A 19,652-nucleotide genomic window follows, 5' to 3' on the forward strand; every position below is an offset into this window, starting at 1 on the left:
CGCACACGCGCACACACACACACACCCACGCACACACACCCCCCCTCCCCACACACACACACACACACAGAGAGCGGTTGGGTAGTTGTGTCAATTACAGACCTGTGTTTACTCCTGACAGGGCAGTTTTGTGTCGAGTCAGCATATACACAGAAACGCCGGAGGCGAGGCCCCGCGGGGCCGCTTAGGAGTTAGCGTAATGACTCATTAATAAAGAGGAAGGAGGCCAGAGTCACTTTTTCAGGACATTTTATTAACTCGCCCGCTTTGCAAACGCCAGTCAAACTGACACGCGTTGAGGGCCATAGCTCTTCACTGCTACCGGCGAGAGAACCAAGAGGAGATCCAGCCTCATGCATATCCATGAGAGAGGAAGGAAGCATCGGGCCCGGCCACCCTTTAGACGAGCCTCACATCTCCTTGTAATTTTTCCACTATGACTCAGCCATCAATCACAACTGCGCCCACATTAATATGGGATTGGAGGCCGGACATTCTAATTTTCATACTGCTTTGTATGCGAAGCCATTAAGGAGAGGTGCTGAATTTCAGAAACTGTACATTTGATTGGGGGAAATGTTGATGCTATCATTTGAAATATGTCAAATGCAACAAAGACAATATTTATGTTCAGTACAACGCTGGCATAACAATAATTGTCCAATGAAATGGCACTWCAACGATACGCATCTTGACATAGCTACCGGTTGAACAACATGAAATGACACATGCCATGTCATATTGGGTCATTACCAACATCACATAGCTGACCATGATCCTGCCACAAAGTATTGGAACAGTGGAACCACTTGGAAAATGTTAAACGTTCAAAGGACAATTCACCCACATTTTGACATATTGGTTTCCTTACCGTATAAGACGTCTACGGACAAGGTAAGACCGAAATCTATGCTCTGGCCACTAACTGCAGCAGTCTCCATACCCACTCAGTTGAGAAAGTCAATAATCTGATAAAACACCGTAATGAAAGATCTGTAAGTAAAAATCAACGTCAATATTGTAACCAATCAGCACCCAGGGTTAGACCCATCCATTGTATAAAGGCCAACATTCATATGAAAGTGAATGATTACTTACCATCGTTCTTCGTGGGGTAAATTGATTGACGTTCACTCTTTTGTGCACTCACTCAGTTGTTATCCCACATATACAGAGTACATTATACCAGCAGTGACACATTGTCATTTATTGTGTTCATGAAATAGCTGAATCTATTGAGATATTTTCGAAACWGAGCTCAAACAACACTATCTTTACAAGGAAGGCCTTGCTTTGCCTTTTGGAGTAATAGCAATGTAAACCCCACAAAAAAACACAAAACCTTTGCGATAACTACGTGGTAAATCTTAATCAGTAATTTATTTGTTGGCAAACAAGTTTCACTGTTACAACAAATATTAGTTATGAGGTCATTCAACTTGGAAACCCATACAAAAATGAATAAATTAAAAGCCATAATCATACTCATAATAAAAACTACTCTGTGCTGCTGAGTTCTTTACCTCCATTTATCACTGAATTTTGTCATTTGAACAAACAAATAAATATATTTCCAGTTGTTTTTCCTCACTCAAAGTTCTGTTTTGTAGTGCTTATTGATATTCAATTTGTTCTCTTTCTCTCTGAGGAGCACCTGTCTCTTAACTGATGAGGAAAGAAATAGCTTCCTCTCTGAGAAGCACCTGTCTCTTAACTGATGAGGAAAGAAATAGCTTCCTCTCTGAGAAGCGCCTGTCTCTTAACTGATGAGGAAAGAAATAGCTTCCTCTCTGAGAAGCACCTGTCTCTTAACTGATGAGGAAAGAAAATAGCTTTCTCTCTGAGAAGCACCTGTCTCTTAACTGATGAGGAAAGAAAATAGCTTTCTCTCTGAGAAGCACCTGTCTCTTAACTGATGAGGAAAGAAAATAGCTTTCTCTCTGCAGGCCAACTCTTGGCTAACTTTTCTGACACTTCTACGGCGGGTGAACCAGAATTCTCTTTCTATCCACACAGTGAAGAAATAATCAAACTGTAAAATAAAGATGGTTTGGAAAACATTGGTGGTTACACCGCTATGTACGCTAATAAGTGTTTTGTTATTTTTTTTTGGTGTTATTTAGTTTTGTTGCTTTGTTTTGTTGTTTCTTGAAAAAAATGAAAAGGCTAAATAATGCTCAAGACCAGCACAACAGAAAGGAAATGCTCCGAACCAACTACATTTACAGAGACAAAGGTTTGGGTGGAACAAAAATTATACTATTATGTGCAATGCTAGTATCTGTACATTTACATAGAAATACCTCAGAATTCTCTGTTATTAGTTTTTTTCCTCCATCTTCTTCAACAGTTATTATTGTTACGACAAAAGGAAAAAAACAAGAAAACCAAAAATATGCTGTAAAGCACGTGATTTAAATTCCTTCATTGTTCAAAATMTGTTTCGTCGAACTTGCAGGAACACTTCAGCACAAAATGTGCTGCAAAATCACCAGAGGAAGAACCCCCCTTAAAAAGCCAGTATGGATACAGAAGTATAATAAAATAGTCTTATTCTTGATTTGTTCCGATTTTAACTCTACACATCAACTAGTAGCAGAACGTTTTTTGGGTCCGTTTGTAGTTCCTTTGGACTGTCAAAATACATTTCAGAGCCCGAGATCCAGCTGTCCCGAGTGTTCATCTCCCCTCCCACTGAGAGAAAACACATCAATCCAATACAAGGTTCGGCATCTCGCAAAAAAAGTGAAATGCACATCAATAGATTTCTCCAACATCTAACCGAGTCGAGTCATATTATCCACAAAACATAACAGTTTCAATATTCTGTTTGCTGTCAGTATTGAGACAGGCATCAGTTTCGCTTTTCAAATTCGGGACACGGAGTAAAAAAAACAAAAAACAGGGGAACGCGTAGGGCGAAGGGGAGGCGGAAAAAAGCAGGAACCACGGCAATAAGGAATTGGGGCGAATGGGTCAGGRGGGTTGGGTCTGTAGGCCTATAGGCTGGTGACCAGGTGCRAGGGCTCCTGGGTGGCCTCTTCAGGGGGCAGATCCTCCTTGTTGGGGGGCACGATGAACCCGTCACTGCTGCCCCTCCCCAGCTGGTAGTAGGAGTGCAGCTGGTGCAGGTGGTTACGTGAGCCCAGGTTGGGCATGCTCTTGTAGTAGACATCGTCCTGGCTGGTCTCTGGGCTCTTGCCCTCTGCCGGTAGGCCCTCTCCTGCATCTTTATCAGCAAGGGGKGCAGTGGTGGTGCCGTTAGCTGTGGTATCCGGAAGGCCTGCCAGCACGGGCATGCTGGTGTAGAGGGAGTCCCTGGGGTGGTGTAGGTGGTGGGGGTGGGAGCTGGGCGAAGTGGGCTCCACGTCTTGGGTGTTCTCGTTGGTGAGCAGGGGGAAGAAGCTCTCACTGTTTTCCTGCGGGATCCGCCGGCGGGACGAGGACGAGGTGGTGGTGGCCGAGGAGAAGGCTGGGTGGTGGTGGTGGGGGAGCGGAGGCTGATGCGGCAGGCCCTGGTTGTGGAGGTGGTTGTGGTGGAGGTTGTCCACGGGCGGCAGAAATGGTGGTCTCTGGGGCAGAAGAGGGGCGTTGGACTCCTCCCGAATCAACTCCAGGCCCAGACCCTCATCGTGGAGGTGCGGAGGGAAGGAAGACTGATCATCCAAACCCAGCGCCACATTCATCCCCATCCCCCCCATCCCTACACCCATCCCCATACCCCCCAGACTAACATCCTTGCCTCCGTTGCTCACGTTGTTCACCAGCTTGTTCATGAGGTTGCGGTTTTGCTCGTGGTTGTTCAGGTAGGAAGGGATGTAATTGGAGGTCAGCTCTTTCAGGATCTTCTTCTCCAGCGTGGTCTCCTTGTGGTTGTAGCCYCGGTCGATGATCTGGACACAGTCGCTCATGTACTCGGCACTGGCGATGCTGTAGCTGTTGCCGTGGTTACCATTCAGTGGTAGAGTATCCATGACACTTGTATCCCGGGCATTGTTCAGGATTCCCTCTGGGGAACAAAGAGGAAAAGAGGAGAGAAGCTCATATGAGAGGGACGGAAGTAGCGGTCGCTCATTAGAACGGCTAAATGTCAGCCGCTTGGACGTGGTCATGCACACATTAGGCCCGCCAAAACTATCTCCTTTCTTTTAATGTGAGGGGCAACCTTCAGGGTGGCTCACAGATTGTGATATCTAGGCTTAGGTCAACACTCTTTCACTTGATTTTTGTGTTGTGTACATATGGTATGTTCACAAACTGCAAGATGGTCGAAATGCTTTAACGTAGTCAGTCAATACTAGATACACTTACCTTTACTCAAGCGACACACACAAGTACTCAAGTACTTGTAATGCAATCTACATTTCTATCATGATCCTCTCTGTTTGGCTTGTGTTGTGATGTAGTYGGGAATAACTTTGTCCAAACATGAGAACATTTACATGTGTGACAATTGACAACATGTAATCTTTAACAACAAACCACAGCCATGCATTTCCTTTTAACAGTGAGATACACTACCTACAGCTCCGTCTATACAYTTGGACCCCAGTCATATTAACCCCTATTTAAAGGTACATTCAGCAATATGCCATATTCATACACCGGGGGCAATTTCCTGCCTACAGCCATCAACAAAAACTAAATGTAAATCTGCCGCAATGTGGGCAATGGGGATTGGGGGTGGGGTAAATAGGGAAGAGCCAAAAGTAGCAGTCTCGGCAGATTTGAATTGTGTTGTTTTTTATTCCTGTTAGCATGATGATGTCATACTGCTGAGTCTACCTTTAAGAAATTGTAATCTTTAAATGGATTTGTCCATAGACTAATGTAGAAAGAAAGTTAATGGTAAACTTAATGACTCCACAATGATAAATATAGGCCATAGAGGACATGGTGATAAGGGGTCAACTTTACAGTTATACATTAGGAAAATACTTTCTGTTCTCTCATGCAGAGAAAGTATGGATGTTTTATATTCAAAATGTCCATGGTGTCTTATAGGGATACGTCAATGCAAATTTGGGAAATGTCAACTATTTAAAATGTGTTTGAAAGAGGAACGTCTAGAGTTAAGCCTTCCACCTCATTTTTTTGTTGTTGCAAAAACTGTATGTAGGTTTGACCTTTGTTTTCTGCAAAGTGCAGTTCAACTTGTATTAATGTAAAATAGTAACATATGACGGTGGTGACCAAGTTCCAAGATAGGCATTGGATTTTGATTGGCCAACATCTGAGATGAATTAAATCTCTTAGGACCAGGAGCATGCTGGCTACTTTGGCCAATTTAATCTTACATTATGGATTACAATGTCAGCTATACAGGATGATAATATCTTATCAGAAAAGGCTGGTGGGAGGTATAGGAGGAAAGGCTCATTGTAATGACTGGAATAAATGGAACGGTATTAAAAACATCAGACATATGGAAACCACATTTGACTCGGTTCCATTAATTCCATTCCAGCCATTACAATGAGCCTGTCCTCCTATACCTCCCACCAGCCTCCTCTGGATCTTATTATATCAAATGGATGCTCCTTGGGGCTGATCGATTTGCAGAAGACATCAAGTTCTTTCAAGGCATCTCCTTTGTGAATATATTTGATGGACATTCTCCAGAAGTGGTTGATTATTTCAGAGGAGCGTCTGACATTTTGAATAGTTCATTTCTACTTCCAAATAAGATGATTGTTTTCTCATTCCCCTTTTGTCAGCATAGAGTGAAAAGAAAGTAAAGCTAAGGTCAATTACATTTGGTAAGCAATGTTTAGTTTGACCATACTTGTCTCTCTGTAGGGGTCTTATTGACAGCATGAGGAAAAGGGAAGACAAAGAAAAAACACAAGTAAGCATAACAGTAACAGGTAGAAGAGACGTTCACACAGGCTTGATGATGCGTCCAGAAATGACCTCCCGTGTGTGATGTCACCATGCGTATTTGATAACACTTTCTTAGAAACTATAACCAGAGTATATTCAAGGGGGGAAGATGAGTTTACATATMTGATGTACACTATTAATATTGTTATTACATTACATTACATGCTAGTAATCTCCATTGCCAACAAACACTTGTGCACATGCCCCTATCACTCCCATAGATTTTTGGTAAGCGGTGGCTAAAGTTAAGCTAACATTTGAAGTGGCTGTTTATAGAAAACCAAACCATGGATTTCAGTTTCTCCTGGCCCATAGACTACTTTCCGGGTGAGAATTCACCTGACAACACGTTGTAAAGTCCTACACTTCCCCTTTAACTTTGCAGCTCACGTTAAAATTGCACCTATAGCAACCTACATGCATTTCCTGTGGTAACATTTGAGCAATTCTACTATAATCAGCGATATTTGAACAGTTATATCCTACTGACATGCCAAAGTCATGATAGTACTATTTGGACGGGTTCATCATTGATACAGTAATTGGCTCTGCTGGTGTTACTCCATAAAACTCCTATTTGACAGTTAAGTCTTGAAAGACGATAACAGCCATTTCAGCAGTATTGATATGACTGTTATATATATATATCACATTTTCAGACACAATTTGCCTGACATGTACTTTTAATATATTGGACAGCTTTGGTAGAAAAATCTCTCGTTTTGTGCATTATTTTTAATGAACTGCAAAACTGCAGTATTGTAGTGCATTGATGTTGTTTTTTGCTGGTTGGGCAAACATACTGCTTTACAGATTTTGAGGTTCATAAGTACCAATGGGATACTGGCCCTTTACATAATTAGGAAGGTTCAGGCGGCTTACATTTAGTGTCATAAAAATTGCCAACATCATGTTGTCTTATTGGAAAGGAGCCCGGAGGTAGAAAAGTTTTGTTTATGCTACTTCATTAGTAGCTCACCTTCTGTGTTTTTTTTAAATATTAGAATCATTGATTGGGAGCACTAACAGAACAAGGATGTTCATTCAACAATCTACCAGCAACATTTTGAAGTTGCAGTGCACACAGCAAGCTTCATGGACAACCACAGCAAGCTTCATGGACAACCACAGCAAGCTTCATGGACAACAGTGCAGCAAAACATCAAACGACTGGTGGTGTTTTCAGCTCCCAATTGGCGTGCTGACGTCCCTTCCCAATAGTTTTGGTTTGTTGCACCATTTCACCACACCGCATTATGCATGCCAGGCAAGTGAGGCACATGAATGAGTTTGGAGTGTGACAAAATAATTAGTGACGGAATGGCATGCCCCAATGGGAAGCCACCATATACCCCCTCCCGCCAAAAGCCTCCAGCAGGTCTTTTGGGGACAAACGCAGATTTTTGTAGCAAAAAAGTCATGTCTAGCGACGTTCCAGCGACATTCATGAAGGAATGAAAAGAAGGCTGGCACACCTTGCATGTTGTACATGCCCACTGACGGGTTGTTATAGACGGCAGATTCCCCGAGCAATGTGTTATAGGGATTGTTAGTGCCATGGGGACGGAGGAGTGCGTTAGTTATAAGATGGTTAGCCATTGCCCCTGGAGCAGCCAGACAGAGACAGAGGGAGAKAGAGAGGGAAGTAGAGGGAGGGAGAGAGAGAGGGAAGTAGAGGGAGAGAGAGAGGGAAGTAGAGGGAGAGAGAGAGAACATATGTATCAGTCAGGCAGACGCAGCCGAGGCAATGACAGCAGTACACATTCACACGATCATTAAGGGCGAGTTGTTAAACAGTTGGGCTACAGACGTAGCAAAGCTTGAAACAGACATGATCATGGTTTATCACGACGGCAGCAGTGAGGTGGGTCAATGAGGACTCTGCTTATTCAATGGGATAAACGTCCATTTAGCATTGTTAGAATTGGTGTGCTCACATTCAAGAGGTAGAATTGTAGGGGGGGGTCCCAAATTGACCATCTCATTATACAAATGCTTTTGAGCTGAATGTTGTTTTACCCCCCTCCCAATTCCACCCCATGTACAAGGTACAGATGCTAGCTGACAGTGTGCAACAGTACATACATAGACATTGTTTTGAAGCATAGACATACACAAAACGAAGACATAACACTTCAATAACATACCTGAACATAACATGGTCAAATTACCACTCTACAGTATAGAACATGTTAACTCCATTTGAATTGAAGAAGGATGTTATGAAAGCTTTTGGCAGGTAACATTTCCCGGGTTACTGTATTACGTTGTGTAAATGGTCTACATCTYCCATGCAATTTGTCCAGTAAAATATTGCCTTCACTTCTTGGCATTCATCTTTCCCATAGACAATTCCCTGGCAGAAATACCCTCAAATAAAACTTCCACATGGATGGTAAGTGCCATTACAGTACTGATTGTAGTCCCTTCGCAGTCCCTTTTGCCCTGTACCACATCTTTCTACTTTACTTTGTTTTAACAAAAGTGAAGGTTTGTGAAAATAGAGGCTCAGATTCTACTTGTCTAATCGTCACGCCGGACTATGCGGCGGTGACTGATGCCTTTGCCCGTGGRACTCATCTGTTCCCAGATCAGTTCTAAATAAACGTTCAACTTTGAGCAATGTGACTAAATGTATCTAGACTAGAAGATAACACAATTTCTATGAATGAGGAGGTAGTTTGGATGTGGGTTGAATGCCGCACAGCAGTTAGTGAAGAAAAAACAGACTGGCTTTTTGGGGAAATTGCAACATTTTGTGAAATCTTGAAATATTGTGAGTTACGGTATCCAGTTGAACAAATCTGGAATAAGCTCCTGTTTATATGTTATGTTCAAATTGCCGAAACATCTAAGAGTATGTTTTCTCTCTTCAGATTCAGAGCACATAATATGATATTATTGAGATCCTAACATGCGCTCTATTACATACACACTGCACACTTGAATGGGGTACCAATGACTACATAAATATCTTCCCCCCCAAAAAAATTCAGCAGAGGCGGAAATGCATGCCAATTAGTTCTGCCGACGAGGGACACTGTTCTCTCGCAGTGCTCTGAATCTGTCAGAGCCAGGAAGAGAGAGAGATAGAGAGAGAGAGAGAAAGAAAGGAAGGAGACAAACCGGTTCTCTAATGACCGATAACTCTGGCCTTGTACATACAGTGCCAGGGAATATCTGTGTGTCTCGATTCTACGCCTGAAGCAATTCTGAACGGAGAGGTAGAGGAATCAAGGAAATGGCAAGAGTTGGAAGATGTGTGACTAATTATGATAGTTAACTTTGAAGATTGTGTACAGCTCCGTTACGCATACTGTACTAAGCGCATAACGCACTGACATAATGATAACATGTTCGGAATGGGCTAACAGTTACAGTATGTGTAATTTGGCCAGCAAGGGCATAATGGGAATGGTACAGAGGGGAAACTTCTGTTATGTGTGACTGCAGGCAATATTCTGTAGCTGTGCTATTGTCTTAGAACATGTATTATTGACTAGAATTTGAACCTAAATCAGTTTCCTGTTGGGTTGTCTACTCCTCTGACCACACAGCAAAGCATGAACAAAATGGCCGACATTATAATTGCCCAAAGGACGACAACAAAAAAGTCCAATCAGTTATCCAGTTGAATAACTTCGCCAAGTGAGTTTTAAGAGGCAAATCATTTTATGAATATATCATTGCAGGAGTATCTTCAACTCCAACAATCACGTCGATGCATCGGAACAGAATCACAATATCCCAATTTACTCAACTAAACTCATAATTTAGACTTCATTTGCAAACATTGTTTGATGTGGCTATTAATATGGATGTATGTATCCATTAGGTTATAATTTCCATTTGATATAATCACTTTGTGCTCATTTCTTGTTTCTGTTGCTTCTCTTATTCTGAAGCCTTCCAAAAATACCAGCCTAATTTGAAATTATAAACAGCTCCTCCCCACCCTCTGTTGGTTCCCCCACTTATGGGGTCTGTGTTTGATATATTGGACCATTTCCAAATCATGAATGCGGGGATAAATTAAACAAGTCGAGGCTATCAAGATGATTGCATGCGTMCCTCTCAAGAGGAGATACGTATGGAGTCAGCAACAGTTATGCAGAGACTGAGGCAAGGTACTGAATATTGAGTTGAAGAAGGACTAGCAGGGAGAGATGTCTGCTCTTCCACACATACTGTAATTCCATAATAACATTGCAGAGAAGAGCAAGGAGAAGGTTTGTGATGTGTAAGACGCTTCAGAACATGATGCGTTATCCTGCGCCAGACTGAAAATGCACCTGTGCAGACTTAGTGTTTATTCTCACGCCTTATACATCAGACCTGACGCGTTTCAACACCTTAAGCTGAAAACGTGTTAATTAATTCACTCCGCTCTTCCTGGTCTTAGTGATATATCTACGGCAGTGTCTTCTAGGCCTGCCCACCCCACTGAGCTCCACTCCTTTCTCTCTCTCCCTCCCCCAGCTAAGAGCCAACATCTTGGGATGGCGCTCGTCGCTGAGTGCCTAATTATTGAGATCTCGACACTTCCTCTCACCGTCGAACATCCATCCATCATCTAAACTGCGTATTAGTGTCCGGGTTGAGAGGGAGAGGCGAGCAGATTTAGAGAGTGAGGTAGTGGCAGGGACTCAACCCCTCCATCAAGGGACCCAATGTCTGGAGAGGAGTCATCCCTGAGAAATGTCAGGGGGRTGGCATCATCATCTAGTGCAGATATGGTCTAGGAGGATTATATAATGCCTCTGACACTCAGACCTCAGAGTCCGCACTAGACATGTGTATTTATTTGGACCGCTATCCAATGCGCTATTGTGTATTTCCATGATTGTTTTGGGAGATAATTGTCATCATATAATGAAATTGGGAGATAATTGTCATCATATAATGAAATTGGGAGATAAGCGTTTGTGGATGGTTCAACTTATTTTTAAAGAACAAAGCAATTACCATTACTTTCTTGGTTTCGCACTTTGTTGGTTGACAGCTATCATGAAGACGGGTATAGCATTTACAAATAGTCCTGCCTCAAATTAATATTTTGCTCTTGTCCAACTGCTTTTTGGTTAGGCAAATTAAATCATGCTTTGAGCAATTCATATTGGCATTTACTTTGGTTCTTGGTTCCATCAGGTGCAAAATCCACCCTTTTAAAACAAATTAAAAGTTTCTTCATTTGATAAATTAGCACATACACTAACTGCATTATCACATTGAAAAGCTTCATTATTTTACAAAAGTCAAGGTCATTTAGGATGAGTTGCTATTTGAATAAAGTAAGAGATGAATACTTTTTTATTAACAGCAGGACAACTTTCTATACGAGCAGGTAAGTGGGAGATTAATGACTCATCTTAAAAAACTAAAACATATTCATCCAACTCTTTCCCTATACTAGTTATGTCACAAGTCACAGAGTCACATCTCTTGWCAAGTGTGAGAACAACCCATAGGCTAATATGCTGACTTGAAGGATCGCATATTTCACAGTCAGGACCCTGGATGAGCATAACGCGGGAATCTCCAACTCCAGCCCTAGCGAGCTACTGTGTGTGTGTGATTTTGGTCCAGCCCAGCACTAACACACCTGATTCAAACAATCACGGTCCAGACAGAAGACCATTATTCGTCAATCATTCCAAACAGGTGTCTTTGTGCGGAGGTGGAACAAAAGCACCCATAAGCTCTTCAGGACCCAACACGAAATCCTTCCGCTTTTGTCACAAAGGCAATTTTTCCCTTCTTCCTCCACATCACASAGCGTTGAAAACCTAAAGGAGAGGCTAGTGGGTTGCGGCGCGTTCAAGCATGTGCGGCGCAAATTGACTGAATATTACCTCTGTTCAAYGACGCTGAGCTGTTGATGTCGCCGGTTATGAAAGACGACTCTGACTGTTTCCTGACTGTGTCGTTCCACATCCGACGGATCCGGCTCTGCAGAGGGGGAACAACACAACTAACACATCAGTGGGGTTTTGTAACGGTAATGGAATCAGTGCTCAAAGGTGGCTTCCACTTAGGATKTATACAGTCTGTCTTGGGTGTGTGMRGCAACATCAACCATTAAAAACACACCTCAACTCTGTGATGCTTACATTCATTCAGACCTCTTGTTGCTGAAGACGTACACAGTACATTACTGTAGTCTTTGTTACTGTGTTTTTCTGTAAGGCTTTGTAAAGGTTTGACTTCCRCAACTCACAATAGTGTTATCACAATTGAGTCATTGCTACTGTTATTGCTACCTCTCGTTGCTGTTATTGCTAAGTTTCACTGGTGTTATTGCTACCTCTCATAACTCTACACTGCTGTAAAAGTCAAGGCCATGTTCAAGTGTACAAGTGCTTGTGGGAGCAGACTTGCCTTCAAATAGCATTTACAGTATTCCGATACTTTAATCGTTTGATCGAGCCTGCCTGCAGTAAAAGCATGGGCAGGGTTTGCACTTTTGGGACTATCCCATTGGTTCCATTGAGATATGCAGGCTCAATCAAGCACAGCTTAAGTCTTTRWSAGAAAAAWWTATAATTCTATTTCAGCCCAGCACTGTGTGGGAGTTGGGTTGATCAGTGTCCATATTTCAAAKGTCTCACTTCCAACTTTCATTTAGAGAGAGAACCTTACCTCCCTAACCACCCAGAGCCCACCGGTTTACGATCTACTTTGCTAATTACACGTTCATTTAAAAGCCTCYGAGTTGCCGATAAATTACAGCGTGTTTACGACCGCTTCCGTTCACATGCGGTTGATGGCAAAGACTCGGCGTAGCGGTTAGCCGTTGTGTCAATGTGCTGCTATATGTAATTAAAAGGTTCATTATGGACGCTGAAACCAGCTTCCGTCGTGAAGGGGTGATGGTGTGCCRTAGACTATTTGCATGATTCATAAATGTATTGTTCACAACTTATTAATTAACATTGACCATTTATTAAATATAATAAATGGGCTACAATGAACTTTCCGGTCAACATCAGCAGATAGAATTAAGTAAAAATCTATATCAGATATGCTCGTACTCAACCAAATACATTGCCATTTGAAAGAGGTGAGAGGAGAGGCGCTACCTACCTGTGAACCTGTGGAATATCGCCCTGGTGGGCGGGATGCTGAGCTCTTCCCAGAGCCAATGGAACTCTCCACACTCTTGCCACTGCAGCAGTGGGTACGCAGACACTTTCCGTACTCTTTACGCACCTGTGAACCACACACACATACATATTCCCATTCAGAYGCAAAAAAACAAACAACTTTTTGGTGATACTGTGAGAAAATGAATACTGTAGTTAGTAACTACAATACTTTCTAGCTTGCTACATGGGAATAAGCCATGTCATGTAATATTGTGAGCTAACCACTTTGCATTTCATGTGTGGTTTGAGAAGCTGACTAAAGCTCATACAGCAAACTAATACAGGGGCATATATATCAAGCTACTCAGAGTCAGAGTGSTGAATTAAGATCAGTTTAGCCTTTAGATCACAAAGAATAAGATTACATGGACAGGACGGGACCTGATCCTAGATCAGCACTCCTTCTCTGAGACGCTTTGTGAATACAGTCCCTGAACCACAAGGTTAGAGTAAAACACACACCTTCTTCTGGAGGACACAGTGGAAGATGAAGATGAACATGCCCTGCAGGGAGTTGAAGATGGTGAAGAGGTAGGCCATGATGACCGTGCTCTCGTTGACGTACATCAGGCCGAAGGCCCATGTCAGGCCCAGCAGACAGAGCAGCGCTATGGCCCCAATCACCCACGATCTGGAAGCAGAAAGAGACAACGTCAAGACAACGGCAACATTCTGAACGTTCTCAGAACTGCTAGAGAAGTAACAACTCAACTTGAATACTTGCGAAAAGATACGTGCCTTCGATTTTTGTAGTCTGTAATTTCCTAAAGAAATGTATGTGAACTATCACAAACTATCACCAGTGATGATTGTGGACTAGGGCCCGCATTCTGTCTGACAGATCCCTGTGCATACATATACTGTAGCTGATGGTAAAAATCTAACTATGTAAATATGTAATTGTCCCAGGAAGCTACRGGTGGAAACGCACAAACAAGGTCTAAGTTTGGTTTCGAGACCAGATACAGGAGCGGTGACTTTTAAGTCAACCAAGCCTCTGAGGTGGTCTGAAGTGGTGACTGTTCTCAGACTTCCCACTTAGCATTCTGTCGGCAGTGCACAACTCGGAAGGACCATCGCGACTACCTGTTTACTGAAGCACAACAAAAAAACGACATTTAAAAACAAACGTTTAGCTATCTTGGTCTGTGAACATACAGATGAACCAAAAAGAGAAGAGAAACGCAGGTAAAAATAAATGTCCACCAGACAGACAAAAGTACAAATCTAGATGAAGGGAAGGAGGGAGGAGAGAAACGAAGCGGAAAATCGACAGAGTGAAATTAAATTGAATCATGTGTTGGCCATTGGTGATCGCCTGCTCCTTGGGGACACCTATCATTTTTCTCTCGCTCGCCTTCTTTCAAGAGTTGAACACATTATTCATCAATTACATGACAGACCATCAGATAGTGTACTCTTTAAAATTAGAAAATGGGAGAGAGAGACTATTACTACACCAGGAACAGTGGAAAACTCAAGGTAACTGTCCAATATTAAAATAGTACTTGGTGTATAATTAATAGATAGACAATAGGCGATACAGTTTGTATGACCTCGGGGCTAGCAGGTATGGAATAATCACTGGAAGACAAATGAATATATGTAAACACAGTATCTTGAATGTGGTGCCCGAGGGTTGTCCCAAAAGCCTTGACAAATAACGAAGCTCTGAATAATTATGCTAGTATAAACAGAAATACCAGTGCACTTCAAATCAATTCATTGATGAAAACAATGACTTTTTTTCAAAGCTTAAATTGCACAGTGCATGACTACTTCTCCCGTGGCAAACTGGGAGATTTGTTTCAGCGTTCTGAGATTACTTCACCAGAAGCGTACCCATTTAAGCTAATATTGAACAAATGTGAGGTATGGGTGAGTATTCCTTCCCTACGACTTGACGGAGAGCTTCACCAAACATTTGCTAAAGGCATGTGGTGGTATAAACATTACTCATTACTTTGTTATGATGAAATGTATGGATAATGAAGATGGTGTGTCATGAATGGATGACCTGTCCATTTTACTCTTACTTGATCTCAGGTTCGTAATCCTCATAGCTGACAGGAAGAATATAAAGAAATGAAAAACAAAATGAAATCAATAACCAAACAAAACTCCAAAGCAAATATTCCAATAATATGATTTTGAATGACACAATATAGTAATAGGAGAGGGCGACAGACACACAMACATAAAGACAAACAGGAAATATTACTCAAAACAAAATGGCTCATCAAATAAAGTACTATATTGATTACATCCAATAGTCTTGAAGCCAGAATCCTCTTACTCTCACTCACTCGAATTTTGCGAGTCAGTTACAGGTGCTAGACGTAATTATCTTCTTCACAAGCGTCTCCACCCCTCAATAAAAACGGGAGGTCCTAGCATTTCGCCTCAATCGTCTGTAATAAATGGGCCAGGTGCGATAGCAAAAATAAATGATTTATGAAATTATTGGGGCCAACCATTAAACATAATATTCCCAGGTCTATCTTAATGACCTGTTGGGAGAGGCACTTCATCAAGCTGATTGCCCCCTCAGGTAGACACAACGAGGGTGGAAAAAAAATAAGAGGGAAATATTGACCTGGAACTAGGGCAATATTGCAGAGGGATGGGCGACAAACAGTGGGGGAGTGGGGGTAGATAGAGATGCCTAAGGACATAATAGAAGTATCAGGGCGGTCAGGATATGAAGAGGTTATTTTTCATATCTTCCTTGGTTTGTATCTGGTCACCTTTGCTTTTCACTAAGAATTGAGGATGATAGTTATTTTGCCGTGAGGGCTATCTTGGAAAAATCTGGTTCAAGGTAGCAGATATCCTCAACAACCATCATTTCCTCCTGTTCTCACTCACTCACTCTGGAAATGTTCAAAATACTGTATGAACTGTATATGAAGAATTTGGACAGGTATACGTGTCATTTCAAATTGCCTGTCAAAAATGCATAATACATATACATAATAGCATATACTCAAGATTTTTTTTTACATGCAACAATTTYAAAGATTTTACTGAGTTACAGGTCATATGAAGAAATCAGTCAATTGAAATAAATACATTAGACCCTAATCTACGAATTTTACACGTGTGGGTATAGATATGCATCTGTTGGACACAGATGCCTTAAAATGTTATTTATATTTTTGTGCATTCAAATTTGCTTTCGACAAAATTTGAGCGAAATGTGCATATGGAACATTTCTGGGATCTTTTATTTCAGCTCATGAAACATGGCACCAACACTTTACATGTTGCATTTATATTTTTGTTCAGTGCATATTTCTGCATTAGAATTATATATATTTTTTTACTAAGTTGAGAAACTCTCCTAATTAACCCCCCTAATTAACCCCCTACCACTTTCAGTCCTACAGACCTGGGCCCATTTCCCAAAGCTGAAGTGGCTCCCGTAGAGCCGGTGAATAGCCTCGCAATGATGCCACTCAAGCATCACGCTGAATGGTTCCACCACAGCAAAAACAGCACTTGTGCGCTTTCACCGGAAAAACGAGGGGAAAGTGCTGATTGTGTTAATAGTCGGGTAGAAATATCAAAAATGAAAATAAATTGAGGAGCAAAGTGTTCCAGTCCAAAACAACCACATTAAATTGGCACCAATTTCCTTTTTGAAAAGAGACAAATTAGTCAATTCTGAGAGGTGATATGCATTTCAAATGGCTTGAGATCSCATTATAGCTCATTGCAATTGGTCAATTGAGTCGACTTTCACCTCAGCATAAAGGAGTCTCATTGACAAGTTGAAAGGAAATAGGAAATGCTGTTATCTACTCAGCAGGATGCCAGTGGTTTAACTAAAGGTTTGTGTACAAAGAAATGTCAATGACATTTTGAATCCATCATACCATCTTAATTTGCATATTCCTTCAGGGTCTATTGTAGGGGAATTCTCAACAAGTAGACACTTCATTCACCATGAAGCATATACAGGACACGTCTACTCACAGTGATTTTTAAGTCATTAAAGAGACGTGTCATGAACAATTTTCAGTACACATTTCTACGTTTCTCAGCACCTTGTGGACTACAGTCATTAACGCTCAGCAAGTTCCCAAAAATAGGGTTCGACAAAGTTTGGTAAAAGTTTGCGTAAGAGAGGAAAACAACATCCAATTTGTGCCAAAGGAAAAAACAAAGCTAAATCGTACAGAGCACAAAGTATAATGGGGTCAAATACAACAGGTTACGCCAACGCAGCACTCACAACACATATCGGATGAGGAATTGACACGGGAAAGAGTCTTTGTCTATCGGGAAAGGCAATGGGGACCAAACACAATACAGAGCGAGCCCTAATAGTGTAGTCCTCTGTAGAAACATGTGGCATCTTACCAGTGCCATTCCACAATAAGAATTCCATCATAATAACGATAGCTAACATGAGGAAGAAAATATAAAAGACAAAAGATAAGAGTTAAAAGACAAAAACTCAATAAGGCAAAGCATAGCATGCGGTGTTAATCAAAAGAAGAGAAACTGAGTGAAATGAAGTCAATGGTGCAGAGAAAGAGAGAACATTCATTAAAAAAAAAGCAACGTGATGACATCTGAACATAAAGTGTGACATCAAACGATGAACACCACCAAATATAAGAAAAAGATAAAAGAAATGTCCTACTAAATTATGACCTAGCAGGAGTCTGGACCGAATRTAAAATATGTCCCTCAATCTTACAATCCAGTAGACTGTTTTCTTCAAAATCAAAACGCTCACTGTATCAGACTAAAAAACAAACCATTATTTTCATCATCAAACAATTTGATTATTAGTAGCAGGCTAAATTGTTAGCAGTGGCCTAAATTATTTACAACTTTAAGATTTGAAACTGATGCAGTCCATTCAAAGCAACCAATAGTGTGGTCAAAATAGCAGTAGGCCTATTTGTTTTGTATCATATTTGTTTTCATTGTCACAGSTGCCATTTTGGACATAGCCATTTGGAATGAGATATTGTACATACATCTAGAGGTAGGTCTATCAGACRTCAGAGCTGAGAGAGAAGGGGTCATGACCGTTATGTTGTGGTCTGAGAGACCAGAGGTGAGGTTTCTGATTGRCCAAGGGAGGCAAGTGTGCCAAATCATATGATAGAGAGAACTCTCCACAGAGAAATATATCCTCTCCACAGACAAACAAGGCAATGCATCTCAAAGAAATAATCTCTATAGCTCATTCACAGTATTTTTAGATTACATCTCCCTTGATAAATAGCTAGGGGAAGTTCAAAAACTGTACTTACTATATTTTGAGATGTAAACAATGTGTTACTAATAACTGATCAAATCATCCAATTATAAAAAATGGTRTGCTTACATTTCTCCATAGTTACATTTAAAGCCACTCAGTTGGTGACTATCAACTCAATAACCTGTTCAAAGTCAGGTCGCAATATCAAAAGCTGTGTCAACAGTGTTAGCACTAACACGGATGACACTCACAACTAGGGCTGTTGTGGTGGCCCCTGTTACCGCCACACCGGCAGTCATGAGTCATGACCACARTAAAATTCCATGTGACCTTTGAGTCGCTGTAATAGCRCTTTCTAAGGTGATGATTCATTCAAAACAGCCATACACATAGATCTTATGCATAGGCTTTATAAACCCCCAAATAATAATCATTGTGATTRTGCTTTATACAATACATAGCCTAGGCATGTCAGAAAAAACTAAACTGATTTAAGATGTCATTGGTACATAATTGGTCTAGCTTATACTCCAAAATTAAACAAATTAGAGTAATTACCTTTGAGTGTGGACTGTATTATYATGCATGCTGGATGGACTGGTTACCTTATGCTACACTACAAAATGTATRTCCATGTGTCTGGGAGATAATGTATAGCCCTAGGTGATCCTGTTGGCTCATTGATTGTGCAGGGCTGATTACAGTTAGCCTACAACTAGTGAATTTGAATTTAGGGCATTTTTTCTATTGTCATAATTAATTGGGTGACACTTTACGTTTAGTTATAGAGAATCTCTCACCACCATGCGTTACCATCTCCTACGCTCTCTCCTTTATTCTTTTCTCGAGCACGCAGACAGGCTGTCAACAGCTTAGTGAAACATGTTTATTGTGAAAACATGTCACTATCGATGTTCTTGAACAGATTTCACTTGGTTTCCCAGATTAAGCACTGTGTAGCTACAGGAACAAGGTTGGAGAGGCCATGGCATACAGAGTTTGGGCTGAATATCACCTGTCGGGGCAGCGAGAACATGCTCCTCAAACAATAGATGAGTGAAATTAGTGTTCTTAAATGTATTTCCCAGCTGTTCATATTAAACTCCTGCTCCTCCACTATAAAACCAAAGTACAGTAGCCAACAAAACGGACCGGTGGGAAAGCTACAGTAGCAGCCTCCATTCACTATTCGAGTGCATACAGATGACATGTCTTTGTCCCCCTGCCCCTTGTTCCTGCCCATTTGATTACGGGCCATTTTAAAACGAACCTAATTCTCGATATTAGACAAGATTACATTGAGAATAGCCTGACGGGTGAAAATATGATCACTTTATAAGAGAACAGCTGTGCAATTTGAGGCAAGGAAAAGAGCACAAGCTTTTTTCCCCCTACTTTCTCAA

At 41.3% G+C, this 19,652-nt stretch overlaps 1 protein-coding gene across 8 annotated transcripts in view; it reads right to left on the bottom strand.

Annotated features, from left to right (window-relative positions):
- Positions 1–1,354: 1,354 nt before the first annotated feature.
- The window catches only part of LOC111960292 (adhesion G protein-coupled receptor L3-like), a 345,871-nt gene continuing 327,573 nt past the window's right edge, over positions 1,355–19,652 (bottom strand). For 3 of the 8 annotated variants that reach the window (XM_070437819.1, XM_023982231.1, XM_070437818.1), the window contains 6 exons: positions 13,491–13,659; positions 12,967–13,092; positions 11,736–11,832; positions 7,359–7,487; positions 5,786–5,803; positions 1,355–4,009 (listed from right to left, as the gene is read on the bottom strand). In XM_070437819.1, coding sequence (XP_070293920.1) covers positions 3,000–4,009; positions 5,786–5,803; positions 7,359–7,487; positions 11,736–11,832; positions 12,967–13,092; positions 13,491–13,659 — 1,549 coding nt within the window. In that variant the 3' untranslated portion in view covers positions 1,355–2,999. Of the gene's footprint in view, positions 4,010–5,754; positions 5,804–7,358; positions 7,488–11,735; positions 11,833–12,966; positions 13,093–13,490; positions 13,660–19,652 lie in introns of all 8 variants that reach the window. The other 5 variants (XM_023982240.1, XM_023982239.1, XM_070437821.1 and 2 more) reach the window with 4 other exon arrangements.

Source organism: Salvelinus sp. IW2-2015, linkage group LG37 (genome assembly GCF_002910315.2).
Source record: "Salvelinus sp. IW2-2015 linkage group LG37, ASM291031v2, whole genome shotgun sequence".
NCBI lineage: Eukaryota > Metazoa > Chordata > Actinopteri > Salmoniformes > Salmonidae > Salvelinus > Salvelinus sp. IW2-2015.